Source organism: Pongo pygmaeus, chromosome 2 (assembly GCF_028885625.2).
Source record: "Pongo pygmaeus isolate AG05252 chromosome 2, NHGRI_mPonPyg2-v2.0_pri, whole genome shotgun sequence".
Lineage (NCBI taxonomy): Eukaryota > Metazoa > Chordata > Mammalia > Primates > Hominidae > Pongo > Pongo pygmaeus.
The window spans coordinates 59,597,346-59,617,731 of record NC_085930.1 but is presented as its reverse complement, the minus strand read 5'-3'; the positions used below and the strand labels follow the sequence as shown (position 1 = coordinate 59,617,731).

At 47.8% G+C, this 20,386-nt stretch overlaps 1 protein-coding gene across 6 annotated transcripts in view; it reads right to left on the bottom strand.

The window, feature by feature from the left end:
- The window catches only part of CHCHD6 (coiled-coil-helix-coiled-coil-helix domain containing 6), a 247,939-nt gene that overhangs the window by 30,162 nt on the left and 197,391 nt on the right, over nt 1-20,386 (bottom strand). For all 6 annotated transcript variants that reach the window (XM_054480807.2, XM_063661702.1, XM_054480806.2 and 3 more), the window contains exon 6: nt 15,875-15,945. In XM_054480807.2, the coding sequence (XP_054336782.1) occupies nt 15,875-15,945 (71 nt within the window). The remainder of the gene's footprint in view (nt 1-15,874; nt 15,946-20,386) is intronic.

The following is a 20,386-nucleotide window of genomic DNA, read 5'->3' as shown; positions in this document are numbered from 1 at the left end:
CACAAGTGAGAGGCACAGCCAGGATTTGACTTGAGGTTTTCTGCTCCAAAGCCCATGTTTTCTATTTCTACCTGGCCACCTCCCAGAAGACAGAACAAATACTGGCAGTGAAGTATGACAGTGCGGAAAGTCTTTGTGGAAGGGAAGATGGCCAGAGAGGGCCAAGTGACTTCCCATGACTGCAGCCTTCTCAGTCCATTCAACTGTGCCCAGGAATACCAAGAGAACTATGGCTGGACCACCAAGCCACTGCGGGTCACCTTTACAGAATTCTCGAGAATGGGAAACAAAGGAAAACTAGAAAGGAACAATCTTCAATGTTGGGATTTTCAAAAGGGTACATTCTATCAAATGAAGGCAGAGCCCAAGCAGGAGTCTTGAATGGTTTCATAAAGAGACTGGTTTGGAGTACTTGGAAAAGGAAGAGGTGATCACTAAGAAGAGAAGAGTCTGTTGGAAACATGTCAAACCACATTCCCTCCTCTTCCCTTCTAATAGGGATCCTGGCTAGGAGACTGGGGGCATGCAGCGGCCTGACAGCTCCAGACACTTCCTACATTATTAGAGAGGATCCTTCATGATCCAGCCTAGTGGGAAAGAAATAACATGGGTTGGATATCCAAGGAGGTATGTTAGGAATTAGATGGATCACTGTACCTAGATGGATGAGGTCTGCTTTAATGGAGGTCCTCATTTTTGTACAACTTAACATTTTCATCAATGACTTAGTTGGGGAAGGCATACTTAGCAGGTTTATATAAAAGAGTTGGGAGGGGTCAGGTGGTGGCTCATGCCTGTAATCCCAGCACCTTGGGAGGTGGAGGCAGGTGGATCCCTTGAGGTCAAGAGTTCGAGACCGGCCTGGCCAAAATGGTGAAACCCCATCTCTACTAAAAATACAAAAATTAGCCGGGCATGGTGGCAGGCGCCTGTAATCCCTGCTACTCAGGAGGCTGAGGCAGGAGAATCACTTGAACCCAGGAGGCAGAGGATGCAGTGAGCCGAGATCGTGCCACTGCACTCCAGCATGGGTGACAGAGCGAGACCCTGTCTCAAAAAAAAAAAAAAAAAGAGAGCGAGTTGAGAGGGATGACAGAATCTATATATTCAAATAATCATTCTATTGGCTGAACTGAGTCTACCAGAATGAAGTTTACTGGGAATAAATATAAGGTCCTGTACTCAGGTCTAAACAGGGCACTTAGTAGCCATGCATGGAGGCGAGTTCACAGGAAGCTTTATATGAATAGTTACTGGGCCCAGCAAAGGAGAGAGCGGACAACACGGTGAGTTCAATGCTGCAACCCAGTGTACATGCTGCTGACAGAGATCAGCCACCAGACAAGGGAGGCGATGCCTGCACTGCATTCTGGCTGCTTATCTGTGCTGGCTTCCCAGAGCCCAATTCTAAAAGGGAGCAGGTGGAGAGGAGACAGGGACTCCAAGTCAGGTGTGTGCTTCACTAGATGAGTTAGAGAAGGATAAAGTTGAAGGAAAAGGAAGACACAGGGGGACATAAAAGTTATCTTCAGATATCTGCCCAGCTGCATGCACAGGCACTTTCTCGCTGTGCTCTATAAAACCTCAGGGGGCAGAACCAGGAAGCTCCCAAGAGCCAGCCCTGAGCTGTTTCCATCAGAGAGAGTTCTTTTCTAACAGCCAGGGCTGTACAGAGATGAAATGGGAGGTGTGAGGATGGGCACTGGCAACTGAACTCATTCCAGCAGAGGGAGTAGAGTTCCCAGGGTGACCACACATGAATGACCCCAACCTGTATCTAACCGGATTAGATGACTCTGAGGGTCCATCCAGCTACGGGGCCTGCGGTTTCAGGATGCCACTAGGCAGTTACTCAGGACCTCATCTGTGTGTGTGGTGGTGGGGACAGTGGGAATGATGACGTTGGAACACATAGTGCTTTCTCAGAAAGTATGGCTCAGTGGAGATAGGGAACGTCCACTTCCCAGGGAGACTGGACTAGTCTCAGAATCCTGGACTTGACTCTCCTGGATCTAGCTACACCAGAAACAAACAAACAAAACCAGTGACCAACAGTTACAGGCAAGCTAGGTCTCACAGGGCTTTACTCTAGCTTGGAGCTGCCACCATGGGGCGGGCATGAATGGAGTGCCACAGGTGACGTGCAGCCAGCCTGCACTGGGGACACAATTCCTCTGATGGTGAACCCTTCAGGCTTGGCTCTCCTGGCAGGCATGTACAGAGACACAGAGGGCTCTGTAATGGTGGTGGGTTGGAGACCCCAACCAGCCCTGCCTGTGGACTTTCTTCCCATGGTCTAGAGGCTATCAGATCCTGAAAACAATCACCTGATACCTGTCCCTAACCTCTAAGCTTCAAGGTCTGTTAAGATAGATATGCTCTTACACAATGCTGCAGAAGAAATCAGTCTTTCTGCAACATCCACCCTGGTCCAATAAGAACCAGATGCCAGGAGACCAGTCTCACCAGCCTCCGCCACAGCATTCCCTCTGGTGGGCTCTCATGGAAGTCATCACAGCCTGGAGCTGCTGCAGCCTCCCTGGGTTGAGTACTATGGTCTACTGTAGGCAGATCTGAGGGAAATGCCTTACCAATGAACAACTTCCTATCCCCGCCCCCAGGGCTGTGTCCTCAGGAGCAGTGTGTGCACACCACATGGGGCACCTTGCAGGGGTGCGTCAGCTCTGCCTTGCGGATGGAAAGGCCCCGTCTGTGACGAGGGCTGCTCCCTCAAGGCGCAGATAACTAGACATAACTGATGCAAAGCTTTCTCTTAAGAATAGGAACAGGGGAGGCTGCAAGACTTAAGAAAATAAATCTAACAGCAATGATGCTAAGCGGTAACCTCTCTAACGATTAAAAAAAGAAAAAAAGATTCCTCAACTGTAATAACATTTAATCCCCCCAGAAGCTAATCTAAATGTAACACTCAAAAGAAAACAAAAGTGACACAAAGGAGAAGAACCCCAGCCATTGCCTGTGGGGACGCTGGCTTTATTCCGGAAGTGAGTCCATTAATAGAGCTGGGAATGAAATGCCATTTTCATCTCAGTCGAGGGGAGGGGATTAATAAATTGTAGTCTCTAAGCCCAGTTTTTTGAGTCATGGATCTCTGAGCACTCAGAAAGCACTGGGCTGAAGCCTGTGCACAGTGGGGATGCCCTTCCCCTTAAGCCTGCAGCTACCACTTTCAGAGCTGGCTGGATGAGACACCCTCTGCACACACTTCAGCATTTAGAACCCAACAGGACTGTGCTGAGCCCACTGCCCCCCAGACAGCTTCCTTTGCCCCCTTGTTTGGGCACTAGGACAGTTAGGGGGCCCTTGCTCCACACACATCCCTGGTGGTGGGCAGCAGACGAACGCTCCTGATGCTCATGTTCAGTGCATGCCCCATGCCTTGGTCAGGAGCCTCCCTGCTGCCCTGTGCTTGCCAGCTCCCCAGCCACCTCTCTAGCCACCTCCCTCAGGGCCCAGCTCTCCTCTTGGCCACAGCTGCTGCTTAGAGGCCAGAATCTCACAGTAGTCAGGTATTTGCCCAGCTCCTCCTCCGCACTCAGTTCTGCTTGAATGTCAGACAGCATCCTGATCCTCAGATGGACAGAGTCCTGGCCGTCCTCTCTCACATTACCCAACTGTTCCCTCTTCATAGCACTTTGTATAAAATCGTCTTATTTTGTTGCTGACCATTTGTCTCTCTGCCCTGAGAGCAGGAAGCCTCCTGCCGGTTCACAACTGTATTCCCAGAACAGTGCCGGCGTGGGAGTGGAATATCTGTGCAATGGGTGAGTCATTCCTGGCTGGCAGTGTTGTCTCTGCTCTCAACATCATTACTGCTTGGTTCTCCCAAATGCTGCCAGATCTCTTCCTAAAACACAAATCCAATCATATCAATTCCCTGCTTAAAAGCCTTTTTTATGACTTGCCACTGCCCGCAGGATGAATCTTGAATTCTTTAGAATGCACCAAAGGCTCTTCACATCGGGACCACCCTGTCCCACCAGCCTCATCTCTACCCTCTCGGATGTTTGCTTCCTGACCAGCATGCCTGGTCCCCATCCTTCCTCTAATACTCCAGGAAGAGAGGCCCAACGGAGTCTCCACTCACAATGACCCCTGGCCGCACAGCCTGCCCTGGTCCACTTCACCTTGGCTCAGCACAAGGTCATTTCATCTCTGAAGCCACACTGCTCAGGCAAAGCTAGTCCTGCCATCCTCTCTGCTGTGGGAGTGCTTTCCTCATGCACAGCTGTGGCACTCACCATCTGTCATGGGGGATTTCTTCCTCCATTTGGTATTCCCTAAGTTCATAAGTATTGGACCCTAAGGATACAAAGATGAATAAAACAAGGTTCCTGTCCGCAAAGAGCCTATAATCTAGCAAAATGCAATGCCTGAATATGTAAGTACAAAACAGACATATAAGTGGCAGCCATGTATTATCCCTGGGCCTCTCAGGTTCTCTGGGGGCAGTAAAGAGGGCAGAGCTAACTCTGTCTTGGGTGGGCCAGGAGGATTCTAGAGAGCCTTTCAATTTTATAAAGAAAGACACATTTGAGCTGAGCCTAGAGGAACGAGAGTGCTAAGCAGGGAGGCAGGGATACTGCAAGCGCGGTGGCTGGAAGTGCGTCTGTGCACTGCAGCGGAGGCAAGGGCCTCCAGGATGGTCTCGTCCATCGTTATATATCCTCTCTGGCACAGAGCCCACCACCGAGCCAGCCTCAGGAAAGGCTGACTGGACTGAATCAGAGGTTAAGTTCTAGATCACCATCATTTAATCCTGTCTTTAAGGAGAAATGCTGATTTAAAAAAATAAGGGGGAAGAAGGTTACGTGGCAAATACACTCCAGGCCCTCCGTGGCTCTCTTCTGTGGATGGTGGCCCCTGGTGCTGGAGCAGGGGTTATGAGAGTAAGCCATTAAAAGGCGGAAGGCCTCCCTGCTCTAAGCAGGGTCCAAGAGAAAACCACTACAATACTTCCTAGGAGAAGCATGGTGGCTGGCTGCCTGCCTGCCAGCCAAGGGAGACAGAGACAGAACACTGATGCTGTGGCAGAGGAAGTAGCCCTTCTGCTGCTCATGGTCAGATGAGGAAGAGGGCTGGCTGTATATCACATTCCTAGTGCAGAGTGACATTGCTGCTTTTTCTTAAACATTTACACAGGAAGATGAAGGCTGTACAACTTCCCTTGGTTATCACATTATAATGCCTCATTGCAAGTCAGGAAGTTCTTTGCTAGATCTAACTTAAGTTTTCACAGCTGCAGTCCAAGGCTGTAGCCCTGATACTATCCAGACAATGTTTCCTTCTCAGAGGAATAAAATTCCACCCTCTGGTCAGCCTTCTCCTCTCCTGGGGGCCCAAACCGTGTGTTTACCTTTTCAACCCTTTAACCATTCGGGTCTCTCCTTCTGGAGCCTCTCCAATCTGTCTACTGCCTGCGTGCACAGCACAGCCCCAAATGGAGTGCCAGGCGCCCAGCACTTGATTATTCATGGTGACAGGACAGAATGAGGAGCAGAAAACCACTGCCTAATTCCTAAGTTTCATTTACTCCAGTAAAGGTTCAACATCATTCCTGATGGAGCCTTTGGATGCACCTGACAGCACAAAAGCTACACTGACTGCTGCAAGCTTCATCTCTCATTACTCCCCACTAACACGTGAAATGACAGACGCAAAAACCTGGCCAGCAGCTCCTGAGCAAGTGAGTGAGCCAGGCCTGAATGAAAGCCAGGTGATGGAGGCCTGGAAGGAAAGGCACCCACCTTTCCTGCGACCTCAGCTCCTGGCTGCTGGGTTTCTGACCCAAGAGCCTCAGCATGGCCGTGGAGGAGAGGTCCTCCAGGCCCAGCCATTCTGGCTTCACCCAGAATCACAGCTCATCTGTGCCTCAGGTGTTCACACGTCCATAAACTGAGCACCAGGTCCCCAGCTAAAGAACATTTCAAAACCACAGCTCAAGTTCATGAGGAAAGGAGATTGCCTCATACACCTCAGAGGGTCAGAAGCCAAGCCCTGACTGGCAAACAGCACACTCCCAATCTCTCCCACTCACACAACCAGGAACCCAGCTCTGGGAACAGTGCCTGTCTCGTGGGGTCACCCTTAGCTTGGGGATCTGATGCCCAATTGCACTGGGAACCTCCCTCACCCCTGGCCCAAGTCATTATTGTTCCTTTCCTTGTGGTTGTGTTTGTAGTCTTGTTAATTTTTAATTATACAAGCTATACGTGAGAGTGTGTGTGTGAATATATATATTTAAATAAACATTTCAGATAAAGCTACAGTCCCTGTTGACCCTTTTTATAATCCTGAACTTCTCTGAACTAACCGGAGATAACTATTATCTCCCATCAGGAACATACCTTTTTCAGACATTTTCTCTATATTACATAAATATGTCTACAGAACAGAGATGGTGCTACCATATGTGTGTCAACTGTACACATGCATTGTAAACTACAACTCACTTTTTCCCCAACCAGAGGTCTCTGGCACCTTTGCAGGCCAGCATGCACAGCACACGCCGTAGCCGTCGCCTGGAGCTCCAGGGCTGGGGGAATTGTGTTATGCATCGCCTGTCACTAGGTATGAGGCTGCTTCCGATTTCCACACTCAGAATCAGGGCCGCAGTGCCCTTTGTGCCCATGGCTGCTAGTGCACACAGGTGAGCATCTCTCTGGGATACATCCCCAAAAGGAGAGCTGCTGGCTCCTATGTGTCCCTTTCCTTCTTGGCTCCAGGTTCAGTAACTGATACACTCTACGCATCTAGAAATGTGCCCTCTTTTGGCTATTATACTCTAATCTCTCACTAAAATGTGAGTTTCTATGTAACAACACCTATCATTTATCGAGTGTTTACTATGTGCCTGACACTTCCTAGAAGCTTAACAAATTACCTCATGATGCCCTCAAAACAACCTTCAGAAGTAAGGGAGGTGTGTCTCAGCATTTATGTCATCTGACCCAGGCCACACATCAGGTAGCACTGCTAAGATCTGCACCCTTGGTTACCGCAAAGTCTCTGCCCTGTGTGGGGCTTCTGCCTGGTGCAAGGCCCTGTCTCACATGAGGTAAGGCCCTGTCCCGTTCAGGGCCTTGATCCAGACAGAGCCCTGCTGCATGAGTAGGTGCTTAAACAGTCAACCACTTATTTTTAAATCCCACAATGGGTGTCAGTTCATCTACCCATCTGACATTGACTTGGTGAGCATCTATTAAGGCTAAGTCCTGGCTTGGATGGTGGGGATTCAGAGATATATAAGATATTAGGTTGACCTCTGGGTAAGACAAAGAGTAAGCAGAAAAGATGTTTAAGTTACGTTTTAAACAGAGTGATTCGTAAGAAAAAAAGATGGAGGTCATTCTAGACAGAAAGTAGGACAAAGACAAACAGCTTAACAGATTCTGTGTTCTGAAATCAGGGACCGAGAACAGAGATTCGGAATTGAAAACTCTATCTTTAGAACTCATCTGGCCCAGGGATGTCAAATGGGTTTCACCTTGGATGCCAACCCCACATGGCTGAGACCAGCTGCTAGAGCACAGTGGCAAGAAGGATCTCAAGGCCCTATCCAGGTTCAGCAGACCGCTGGGGTCCATGTGTGACATCTGCCCTGGGCACAAGATGGAAGCAGCCTTTTTATCACACCCACAACGCCACCAGTGATGGCGGCTCACCCCACCACCCACAGAACCAGCCGAGGTGTGGTCTTGAGAGAAAACTGTCACCCAGTGTCTTTTGTTTTGACTTTCCATTCCCATATGCTACACAAACACTGACCTCTGTTGGTCAACTCTCTCTCCAAGCACCTTTGTTTCCCTTGTTACAAAGGTGGCAGAACTCTGTAAGCACTGGCATGGGAGTAAATGTCTGCATAAGATGCCACAGCTTAGGCAACAAGCATGAGTATACACACACACACACACACACGTGGTGGGCTGAAATTCAGGGAAGGGCACAGCCAGCACCAGTGCAGCCAGGCAGTCAGGTAAGCAGCAAGCAGCTGAATGCCCCCATCCTGTACATTCAGAGAGATACGTATCTCAGTACAGCAGAAAAGAGCAAGATGAGACTCATCCACACCTGGGTTCAAATCCCACCTGCCTCTTCCTGGGGTGTGTCTATAAGCAAATGTGGATTATCACATTTATCTGGTCTTCATAAGAAGCTGACAGAAGTAGGCACCACCATTGTCCCTGTTTTACAGACCAGGAAACTGAGTCTAAGAGGTCAATGAACTTGCCTTTGTTTTCACATCTGCAGAATGGTAATAATAATGGCATATGCCACCTGAAGTTCTTGTGAAGATGGAAAACAGGGTACAGTACATGTGCCAAGCACAGTCGCTGGCACGTGATGATGTTCAGTAAAAGTTTTTTAAATTTAACTAAATTTTGATGTGTTAAATGAATGTATTAAACAGGTTTTGATTTGTTAACTTCTCAAAGAGCCAGGTCCATCAGATTAAGCCGCACATTGTCAGTAAATTTCTGCATAGAAAACGTTTCCTTTAAAAGGTCATCTGAGGTTATCTACCTAGGGAAGTGAGATGTAGTAACATCTTTTGAATTCAGGCTAAGATGAATGTTATCTGGATTAAAGAATGTTCAGAATGCGATTTTCTTTGGGGTTTAAATAAATGAACATTGTTTTAATAGGTCATCTGTCATTAGCTCACCAAATAAATGCAAACTGGGGAAGCTCAGGTTCCTAGAAACAATTCATTCTCTCAGGTGGGTCCTAAAGTCTCTCCCAGAGTTTACTAAGTCCTGTCTTCCAAGTGCAGGTGAAAGCACTACAGCAGCTCTGCTCCAGCAAGTCCCAAGGCTGCCACATCCACATTAATCAGGCCTCTCTGGATCAAAGACCTTGGAGCACAATGGCTCAGTTTCAGGAAACAGTTAATAACCTTCTTCCTTCAACTCAATTGTTTTAACCTCTTTGAGGGCTGGCTGTCTGTGGGGCCAGGGAGGACTGTACAAGTTTCCTGACAAGCAGACGCCAAGACAGATTCTGAATGAATCCCATGGGAAGCAGACCGAAGGTTGTCATAAAAAATAGATATGACACAATAAATGCAGGAGGTTCCCTGGGGTCTTAATCTCTTCTTCAGAAAATCTGAACAATTCTGCCTTCTGTGCTGCTGTGAGGTGGGTGGGCGGGGGTGTACAAACACATTTTGAATATTCACTTCTGTCTTAACAACAGGATTCTTCCAAAACAAGAGGCCCTAGTCTGTGACTGTCAGCCTTGCCATCAACACTCCTCTTTGGTGGAGAGCTCCCTGTTGGCCCTGAGGCAGGAGTCTTCTGAGATCTTGACATATGCTGGGCTTGATCCAGGCCTCAATACAGGTTGGTGTCCCAAGACAAGTTGGGAGAGTCACCCGTGCCTTCAATGCCCCATGTTGCTAAAACGAACAGGGTCTGGCTTTAGGATTTTACTGTTTCCTTTACCTGGGGTGGCCCTTTACTGCTTGGCAAACTCTAGTCATTCCTCAAAAACTAAGTTAGGACCTCTGGTTCCAGCTACAATGGAGCAGCTTGTGAAAGGCCTATGCTCTCCCCCGAGGGAAAAAAAAATTAAGTTGGAATACAAAAAATCTGTGGGAAGGCATCTAAGGACCAACGCAACTAGGACTTGAGGTCCAAGATTATGAAGGGAAGGGAACTGTGGAGAGGTGAGTATTTGTTATTAGACCCACTTTCCCCCTCAAAGTTTCTGCCAATTCTTGGATCAGGAAGACTGGCTGAATGTCAGGCAAATAGCTTCAGCTGAAAGGCAAGAAAAGCTGTGGAGGCTCTCGACAGTCTCACAGGATGATAAGGAGGTAACGCTCCTGTGGAGGCTGCCTGGGCAGCTAGGACTTAGGGAGCCAGGATTCCAGAGAGAAGGGAGCTACAAAGCAGTGAGACAATACTCAGTGGTTTTCTTCTTTTAAAACATTTGTCAAATTCTTGAGCTACTCAGGCAAGAAGCTAAAAAGCTAACTAAAAGAGGCCACTGAAAGAGTGGAATTTTCAGAAGTCTCACAGAGCCGAGAAAACAAAAATAGTGGTTTAGAGCTCACCAAGAAAGAGGGACCCTGGAAAGCCACATCCCTAGGCATCTCTGGGGAAGGTCATATCACAGAGGACCTCTGTCATCTTTCCAGACAATTTCTGGCACTCAATCAAGAATTACCAGACATACAAATAAATAGGACCCAAGAAAAAAAAAGGCAACAGAAATAGACCCTCAGATGATTTTAAAATAACTGTGACTAATATGTTCAAGAAAATAGAGAGCAAAAGGTAGAATTTCGCCAGAGACTGGGAATCTTAAAAAAAAAAAAAAAAAGCAAAGCAAATGGAACTTTTAGAATTAAAAACATTTAGTAACTGAAATTCTGAATGCAATAGATTTAAGGCACACTTGACACAATAAAGAGGATCAATGAACTAAAAGACCAATAAGGAGAACTCCAACTATAGCACGGAAATTTTTTTAAATGAGAAAAAACAGAAAAAAGAACAAGAGACATATGAGACAGTAATACATATAACCTCAGAAAAGAGGAAAGATAAAATAGGGGAGAGTGTTATTTGAAGAGATAATGGTAAGAGATTTCCAAAACTGAGAAAAAGATGTCAAACTTCAAGATCTGAATCCAAAAAGAATAAAATAAAGAAAATCTATAACTAGGTATGGCTTAATAAAACCAAAGACAGAAAATCTTAAAAACAGAGAAAAAGAAGTAAAGGAATGACAGCAATATCAACAGGTGGCTTCTCAAGGAAAAAAAAATCAAAGGAGAATGTAAAGATATCTTCAAAGAGCTGAAAGAAATGATTGCTTTATTTTCAAAATGAAGGTGAAAAAGGTATTTACATACAATTAAAAATAGAACTTTTATCAGAAAAGATACACTAAAAAAAAAAAAAAAAAAAAAAAATGAAGGCTAGCCACATGCAGTGGCTCCTGCCTATAATCCCAGTACTTTTGGAGTCCGAGGCAGGAGGATTGCATAAGCCAGGAGTTCAAGACCAGCCTGGACAACATAGTGAAACCCTTTCTCTACTAAAAATTCAAAAAGTTAGCTGAATGTGGTGGTGCATACCTGTGGTCCTAGCTACTCAAGAGGCTGAGGTGGGAGAATCTCTTGAGCCCAGGAGGTTGAGGCTGCAGTAAGCTGTGATCATGTTACTGTACTGCAGCCTGGGTGACAGTGAGACCTTGTCTCAAAAAAAAAAGAAAAAAAAGAAAAAAGAAAGAAAAGAAATAGTAGAAAAAAATTAGTCAGAAGGAAAATGTCAGAAAAAACAATACACCTTTAAATCATTAAAAATACAGAAAATTTGAACATGACTAACCAACTTAACCTAATTGACAATACAGAACACTACATCTACTGACAGAATACACAATCTTTTTAAATGCACATGGACAGTTTACCAAAGCACATCATATACTGGACCATAAATCAAGTTTCAAAAATTTTCAAAGAATTTAGAGTATGTTCTCTAATCACAGAAGAATTAAACAGAAACCAATTATAAAAAACATAACTAGAAGACCCCTAAATGTTCGGAAATTAAACAACACACTTTGAAATAACCTATGAGTAAAGAAGAAATCAGAATGAAAACTGGAAAAATTTTAACTCATTTATACTAAAAATACAGTATATCAAAACTTGTAGCTAAAGCTGTGTTTATAGAGAAATTTATAGCCTTAAATGCATACATTAGAAGATAAATAAAGCTTTGAAAAAAGTAATTTCACTGCCCTTAGGATCAAGTTAAAATTCCTACTATGTTACAAAGTTCTGCATGGTCTGGCTCATGCTCACTTCTTGGAGCTTCCTCTTTTTCTCTCTTGTCATTCATTACTCTCTAGCCATACTGGCCTTTTTTCAATTCCTTCAATAAGTTAAATTGCTTCTTGTCTCAGGGACTTTGCACATACTAATCCATCTGTTTAAAATGCTTTTTCCCACCATGTGACATCTTCTTTCTAATTCAGACTCTTTCTTTCATGGTACTCATTGCTATAATCAGTTAATCGGGTAACTGCTTGTTGTGCAATTAATTTTAAAACATTGTTTGTCATTCCCCAAATGTTATAAGCTCCTTGCTGGCAGGGACTGTAGCTGTCTTGTTCATCACTGTGTCCCCCAGGGTCTAGCATGGTGTCTGGCAAACAGCAGGCACTCTATACATGTGTATTAAATGAATGAATGAATACATGGACATCTAGTTTACCATCTAAGCAGTTTACTCAAAGTTGTTAAAAGATACTCCATGGTCTTGGAAGAAAACTCCTCAATATTACTGCTATCAGCAGTTGGCATTTATTTCTATGACATTTATGATGTAATTTACAATATCTGTTAATCCAGGAAATATCTCAAAGATTTCTCTTGATGTTTAAATAATTTCTAACTGTACACTGCTTCGTGTTTACTGTATTTGGGAAAAGGAAAATTGTTTTTATAAACTCAATTTATATATCAAATCTGTTCTACTCTATACCAAGCTAGGTGCTGTAAAAAAGTGACTAAAATGACTGCCGTTATGAACAGTATCTTAGCCCATTCAGGCTGCTATAATACAGTAGTATAGAGACTGGGCAGCTTATAAACAATAGATGTTTATTCCTCACAGTTCTGGAGGCTGAGAAGTCTAAGATCAAGGCACTGGCAGATCTGATGTCTGGTGAGGGCCCACTTTCTGGTTCATAGATGGTGTCTTCTCTCTGTGTCCTCAACATGGTAGAAGAGGAAAGGGAGCTCTCTGGAGTCCCTTTTATAAGGGCACAAATCCCACCCACGAAGCCTCCACTCTCATGATCTAATCACCTTGCAAAGGCCCCACCTCCTAATATCGTCACATTGGGAGTGAGGTTTCAACATATGTGTTCTGGAGAGACAAAACATTTAGTCCATAGCAAATAGTCACACTAATATCAACAACAGTTGTTGACATCCTAGGTCTACTTTGTATGGGGAATCCTAGGTCTACTTTGTATTGCTTAATTATCACTTAAAGATTAAAGAGTGTGTCCTGTTTGTTTTGTAGGTGAGGCAACAGAGGCCTGTAGAAGTGAAGTGACTTGCTAAGGGGCGGGGCTGAGGTCTGAGCCCTGGTCTGAGTCCAAAACCCGAGAAGGCTCTGAGAGCTCCACCCTGCTGCCATCTTACATCCAGGCAGGACCTGCAAGGGACAGCAATGATGCAAAGACAAACAAAGGAAGAGCAACCCCAGCCCTGCCACAGAACCAGCTGTGACCAGGGACAAAAGGAGCTATTCGACCTTTCCAGCCTCAGTTCTTCACTTGTATATGAAACTAACAAGAGTAAATATAAAATGGAGTTGAAATGCCTTGCAGAGTACTTATTGCTTAGTAAATAGTGGTAATTATTATCAAGGGATGCTGTAAACAAACAAACAAACAAACAAAAAACCCTTAGGCTTCACTCAGATTAAAAACACATTCGCATCCATCCCACCTTGCTTTCAGGAGATATGAGGATGAGAAAGGCTATGACAATAAAGCCAAATTCACAAAGGCGCTGGTGGGGCAGGAGTCCCTGCCCTCAGGATGGTGGGCCACTTGGCAGGTGACAGGCATTATGGTTACCAACAGAAAGCTGTCTGGCTTCTCCCCCAGTGCGTCTTCTCCTTGGCAGGTTGGTCCTGGCTCCAGGTAGAAAGGGAGGGGCCGTTGGCCTTGGAAGAAGCTGCTCGGGTAAGAGAATGGGCAGGAGCTGTGGCCTGGCCCACCTCCAGGGATCACATCCATGCTGTGGCTGTCACTCAGCAGCCTCTTTGATGTGGCTGCCACCACAGCTCTCCTTCTCGATGTTCTGTGATTCCAGGTATTTCTCAGCCCCAGATGAACAGGACGTACCAGGGGGAACCCTTCAGAAACAGGTCGAGAGCTGGCCATCAGTGGGGGCAGGGTGTCTGTGTGTGGGGTGGCTCACACCCTGCAGGGCAGCGCAGCACCCTTCAACTCCTGGATGCAGGCAGCCTTGGTGCTCACTCACTCAGGCCCTGTGGGGTCCTAGCATCAGCAGGGCTGTGCTTCTATCTCAACACCTGACCTTGTCTCTATCTGCCTTTTGGAAGATTCTCTTCCTCCCAGGCTCCTAGTATTGCTACAGGACTTGAAATTTCAGGGTAATTGGTCTTCTTTTTTTTTTTTTTAAGATGGAGTCTCACTCTGTTGCCCAGGCTGGAGTGCAGTGGCACGATCTCAGCTCACTGCAACCTCTGCCTCCCAGGTTCTTCCACCTGAAGAACCTGGTGGTGGAAGTGATTCTTCCACCTCAGCCTCCCAAGTAGCTGGGATTACAGGCATGTGCCACCACATCTGGCTAATTTTCGTATTTTTAGTAGAGACAGGGTTTCACCATGTTGGCCAGGCTGATCTCGAACTCTTGACCTCAGGTGATCTGCCCACCTTGGTCTCCCAAAGTGCTGGGATTACAGGTGTGAGCCACCACGTCCAGCAAAATTTCAAGATAATTATTTTCTCTTTCCCAAAGCCATTCTTAAATGGCTCTGCCACAATATGTAGTATCCCCATCAGCTTTAGGTGTTTAGTGTTCAAGAATAAAACCCCTACACTAAGCCTGAGCAACATGGTGAAACCCCATCTCTACAAAAAATACAAAAATTAGCTGGGTGTGGCACATTCCTGTGGTCTCAGTTACTCAGGAGGCTGAGGTGGGAGGATCACCTAAGCCCGGGAGGTCAAGGCTGCATTGAGCCATGATTCTGCCACTACACTCCAGCCTGGCCCACACAGTGAGACCCTGTCTCAAAAAAAGACCCCAAAACCAGCCTACATTGTTCCCTGTCCTATTCTGTGCCTTTGGGTCTATGCTGACTGTTCGTCTGTTCCTACTGTCCTTCCAGCTCCTCACAGTTCTCTGCACAGCTGTTTTTACAACTATTATGCAAACCTGTCTCTGACACTTCTTTCTCATGAGGCCAGACCCACTGCTCACAATTCTGTGCCCTGAGGGCTGCCAGGTGAATTGCCCCAATTCACTCTTGGGAGGGAGCAGCTTTCCCAGGAAGTGGATGGAGTTGGTGGTAGCCCCTTGGCTAATTTATGAAGGTCTCTCAGGTCCATAGAGACCAACTTCACACAGAGAACCCATAAGACCCAATTCCTTCCCACAGGAATCACTTTCTGACCTTCCAGGGAACTGTACTATTGACTGAGCAGAGCCACATTGGTACTGGGCACACTGTGAGCACATCCCTGCTCCTGTGACGTTCTAGCTGAGTCCTCAATGGACAGCACAGGAGCACCACAGACAGGGGACAGAATGCTGGCACTTAGGACTGTGTGATCTGAGCAAGCCAGCAGCTCTCTGAGCCTCAGTTCCTCTGGGCATGAAGTGTGGGCCACCCCGAGCATGACTGCGCACAGGGTGCACTGCACGTACCAGGCACAGGAAGCACTGAGAGGGGACACCTTCCCCTAAAAACCCCTCCACAGTCAGAGGGGAGAGCAGCCAGCAGAACCCCTGCCCCAACTCCTTCTGGGGCCTGACGGCCAGCTCCTCAGCTAGCCACACAAGGAAAGGAGCCCCTGCTCAGCAGACACTAGGCCCCGAAAATAACTCTGCAAGTCTACCCCAGCACCACTCCAATTTGCCAAGGAGCTAGATAAGAACTGAGTGCTAATTTGGCCAATTACAGATGACCAATGGCTACCTCAGATCCAGGTGAGAGAGCCGAGGAACAGATGGTTGTGTGTATTATTAGGGAAACTTGAAATTAGGCAGGTGGTGGCAGGTTTCAAGCCACATGTGGGAATTTTTACAAATGTGGGCCAAGTTTACAAAGAATAATAAACAAATTCTTACTTTATTGTGCTCTCCATCTTTGAGGCTGCCTCATGGAATTGCTGTGAAGACAGTTTATACATCTCAGCATTCTACAAGGAGAAAAACAGAATTGGTTACCAAAGACTGAAATTTCCCTCTGCTCCCTCATGGGATGCAACCACATTAGAAATTGACAGATGCTAATTTCTTGACCGGCATCAAAGCCGACTGGTGATTAATCCACACCTTGGGTTCCAGCTCCACCACGCATGGCTGCTGCTACAGAATCTTAGAACAGCAATGGCTGCAAGTGCGTTATGAAATCCTCTAGCTCAGGGGTTGGCAGACCACGATCCACGGGCAAAATCCAGCCTGCCACCTGTTTTTGTGAATAAGGTTTTACTGGCACACAGCCACGCTCATTTGTTCACATATTGTCTGTGGCTGCTTCTGTGCTACAATTGCAGAGTTGAGGAGCTATGATAGAGACTACATGACCTACAAAGCTTAAAATACTTACTATCTTTAAAGAAAAAAATTGCTCAGTCTTGATCTGGTCCAATCCCTATTTTATAGGTGGACTTTCCTTCCCAGAGAGGTGAAATGACTTGTCCAAAGTCACAGAGCAATGGGGCAGTGTCAGGACTACAACTCAGGTGTCTGGATTCCCAGTCTGGGACACACTCTGCTGCCTACCCTGACCACCCTACTCATCGGAACAGCAACCATCTGTCCAGATTGTTGAGGGGAGCATCCACAGGCACACACTTAATTTGTCCTGAGATCACCCGGTACGTGTGCACCTACAGACCCAGGTTTGTGGAGGGAAGGCCCAGGCCTGGGAGCAAAACATAGCTGGGTCTAAGCCCTGATGCCACTACCGTGTGGCTCTGGGTAGGTTATGGAACTTTACTGTGCCTCAGAGGCGAGCTTCTCCAGGCCACAAAGGCCCAGGCCCACATCCTCCTTTCTCTGTGAAGCTCCAGCACCTTCGCATGTTCTGAGGGGAGACTGACATTAACACATCTGCTAGCAGCCTCCTGCCGTGCTCCAGGTGGGAGTGTGGTGAAGCCCACACGTGGACGTGTAGGCAGCAGGGAGAAGGCCAGCCTTGGGCTGACTCATGAGGAAGCAGTTTCAGAAATGAAACAACCTGAGGTGGGGCAGGGCCCGTGGTCAGACCTCCCCGGTGCGGGTGAGGAAGGCGTAGCAGATGTCACCTAGAGTTGGCTTGAGGTCAGACCCTTTGCAGACACAACCACATCTACTCCTCAAAGCCTCACACGGGCACTTTGGGAGGCTGAGGTGGGTGGATCACCTGAGGTCAGGAGTTCAAGACCAGCCTGGCCCACATGGCAAAGCCCCGTCTCTATTAAAAAAAAAAAAAAAAATTAGCTGGGTGCGGTGGCGGGTGCCTGTAATCCCAGCTACTTGGGAGACTGAGGCATGAGAATCGCTTGAACCCGGGAGGTGGAGGTTACAGTGAGCCGAGATTGTGCCACTGCACTTCAGCCTGGGTGACAAGAGTGGAACTCCGTCTCCAAAAAAAAAAAAAAGGCTCATACGGGCAGCATGATTATCCCCGTTCTATAGATGAGCAAATGGGAGCTTCAGGCCTCAGGTACCTACTGCAGGCACAGATCAGTCAGTCCCTGAAACACGCTTGTGTGGCAGTGAAGGAACTTTAGAGCTGCGTTGCCTTGCACATTTGTAGGACTTCAGCTTGGCTCTCTCTGCTCACCAGGCACACAGCTAGCCTGGCTGAAGCTGGGCAGACACGAAGTGAGAGGTGCGCAGGGGCAGAGCCACCCAGGGAAAGCACTTCCTGTGCACCATGGACCCCCTCGGCCTTCTGCAGGGAAGGTAACTGAGGCAGGGATGGACCCCCACCTCTAAGGCCACAGGGCATGGAAGGCAGGTCCAGATGGAAACCAGGCCCCCCTCTAGTCTTACCCCAAGGGCTCCCCTGCTGCATCGTGGCCTCAGAGAAGCGCTGACTGGGAGGTAAATGTGGAAGGTGAGCCCCTGGGGAAGAGCACCTGGCTCACGTGATAAGGAAGAACCACCAGGTGCTGGCATTCTGCCCTGGGCTGGGCCGGGGGAGTCAGGGAGGCCTGGGGGCCACTTCTGGGCCTTTCACCCTCCACTGCCTGGTGAGCTTAGGCAAGTCACCTCGCTCCTCCTTGCTTCTGAGCCAAGGAGATAACGGATGCCTCCCTCTACGGCTACCGGGAATGCCAGCTGGGAAATGCCGACCCTCCCGGCACACGGCAGGCATGAAGTAAATACAGGTTCTCTTCCTACCACAGCCAGCTGCTGCCAAAACGCCCAGCAAGGGGGCTCCAGTGTTCTCTCTAGAGCCCTCACATTCAAAGGAGAGATTATGTCTTTGCCTCGACCAGTCCAGTATTCACCAGCACTGCCTGTCCCGGGCGAGGCGGTAGGGACAGAGACATAACAACTTCGGGCCTCCCTCCCACTCCATGCAGACGCCTTTCCGCCACAGCCTGGGTGGGGACTGCTTAGCTCTGTCTGAAGTTCCCCTTCATGAGACCTCATCAGGAGATGGCATGGACCACAGACCCACATTTTGATTTGCGCTTTGGCATATGCTGGCGGTGTTCTTTGGGTAAGTCACTTCTCTTAACAGCAACACAGGGTATCACCCAGCCTGCAGTTGGTGGAGAGACAGCTTGGCACACAGCACACACCTCAGCCCACCACAGCCACTGAATTTTCCAGAGCTAAAATGCGCCTCATCCTAAGCCCCGCCCCCCACAATTCATCCTGGCCTACTTCCTTTCCCACAAAACAACCTCATGGCTCTGGTCTTCTCTTTGAGCCAAACCCCTCTTCCTGTGGTTGTGCCCACAGGGCTCCTGAGTGTCAGGTCACCATCCTGCAGGCCCAGGCATCTGTTGCTGACCTTCTCAGAGAGCGAATCCTTGGCCCAGATGGGCCTGGCCTGCTGTGGGCTTCAGTAGACACTCAGAGCCTGTGCTCAAGATGCCGTACTGCCAGAAACAGCCTGGCCCTGGTGAATTTGGATAGTGCTTGGGTTTGATTGCAAGCTCAGTTTGAACATGTGGTCAACTCGATTTGTCACAGGAAGTACCCACAGGCCAAGAAGTGGCAGTGATTACCCTGCAGCAGCTTCCTCTATTGTTTCTCAGAATGACTCAGAGAAATTCCCCGTCCTGTCCTGTCCTGACCCGCCTGCCCCACTCATCTAATCTGCCCGAGCAGACCTACAGGGACGGATGTCCTCACAACCGCAGCTCCCTTGGCACTCGAAGTTCTCCGGTCCACAACTTGGGAATACCGAGCTGGCTTCCTGTGTTCACAAAGCTGCTCATCCACCAGGCCTTTCCAAGGCTGCTGGAGTGGACCCAGACTCCCTCTTCTGGGAAGGAGCACTCTGTGGATTCCTCAACCAATCACCAGGTCAGGGCTTCTAGAAGGACTAGACACTACCAACGTGCATACTGAGAACCCGCCAAGTGCCAGAAGGTTCTGAGATAAGTGTGGCTTGCTCCCTGGCCTCGTGGAGCTCTGAGATGGTGGCATCATAATTACAATGGGGCACTCAGCCAGTCATCCCAGGTGCTGTGGGGCACCTGAAAGGACAGCCTGGCAGAAACCATGGGTCAGACTGACTTCCTGGGAGCCAATACCTGAACTGAGGCTTAGTTTTTTTTATTTACACTAAACAATGTTTTTGAAAAATACTTACATATGGCTTTAAAAAACAAAAATGGAAAGCATGGAGGGTGTATGGTGAACAGTGAGCCTCTTGGCCAGCCTGGACTCAGCCCTATCCCTACTCCTCTGTGCACCCCGTCCTCGTCAGAGCGAGGTGCTGTGGCATGCGTGGGCACATGTGTGAGTGAGCACACACATGTGCCCCACTTGTTCCTGACACTCACTGGACTGCAGCAGACACGATGTGCCACATCTCATCTTTCCATTGATCCTCAGAGACCTCACCCACTCCAGCTGACCAGCACTTAGTAGTAGGAATGAATACTCTGTAGTATTATCCCTTGAGTATCGCTCAAGCAGCTCCCCATCCTTGTACAGAGGTTGTTTCTAGGCTTCTACTATTATAAACAAAGCTAAGAGGAACATCTTGGCATCTAGAACTTTGTGTGTAAGTATATCTGTAGGGAACATTGGAGAAGTCAAATTCTTGGGTCAAAGGGTGTATCCATTTTAATGAATTTTAAAGGATGAGCAGAAATGAGCCAAACGAGAGGGAGGTCTCCTGAACACGGACAGCAGTGCGAGGAGCCTGGGGCTGCCACAGGGCTGTGCATGGGGCAGGAGATGCCACTGCTGCTGCAGAGGCACAGGGCAACGGCCAGGAGGGGGCATGGAGGATGCCAGCTGCAGGCTCAAAAGCTTGGACTGCACCTCATGGGCAATGAGGGTGAAGAAGGCTTTCCTTTTTCAGTGAAGGAGGGGCAGGGAAATTTTTTTTTTTTTTTTTTTTTTCCTGAGGCAGGGCCTTGCTCCTGGCTGGAGTGCAGTGGTGTGATCATAGCCCACTGT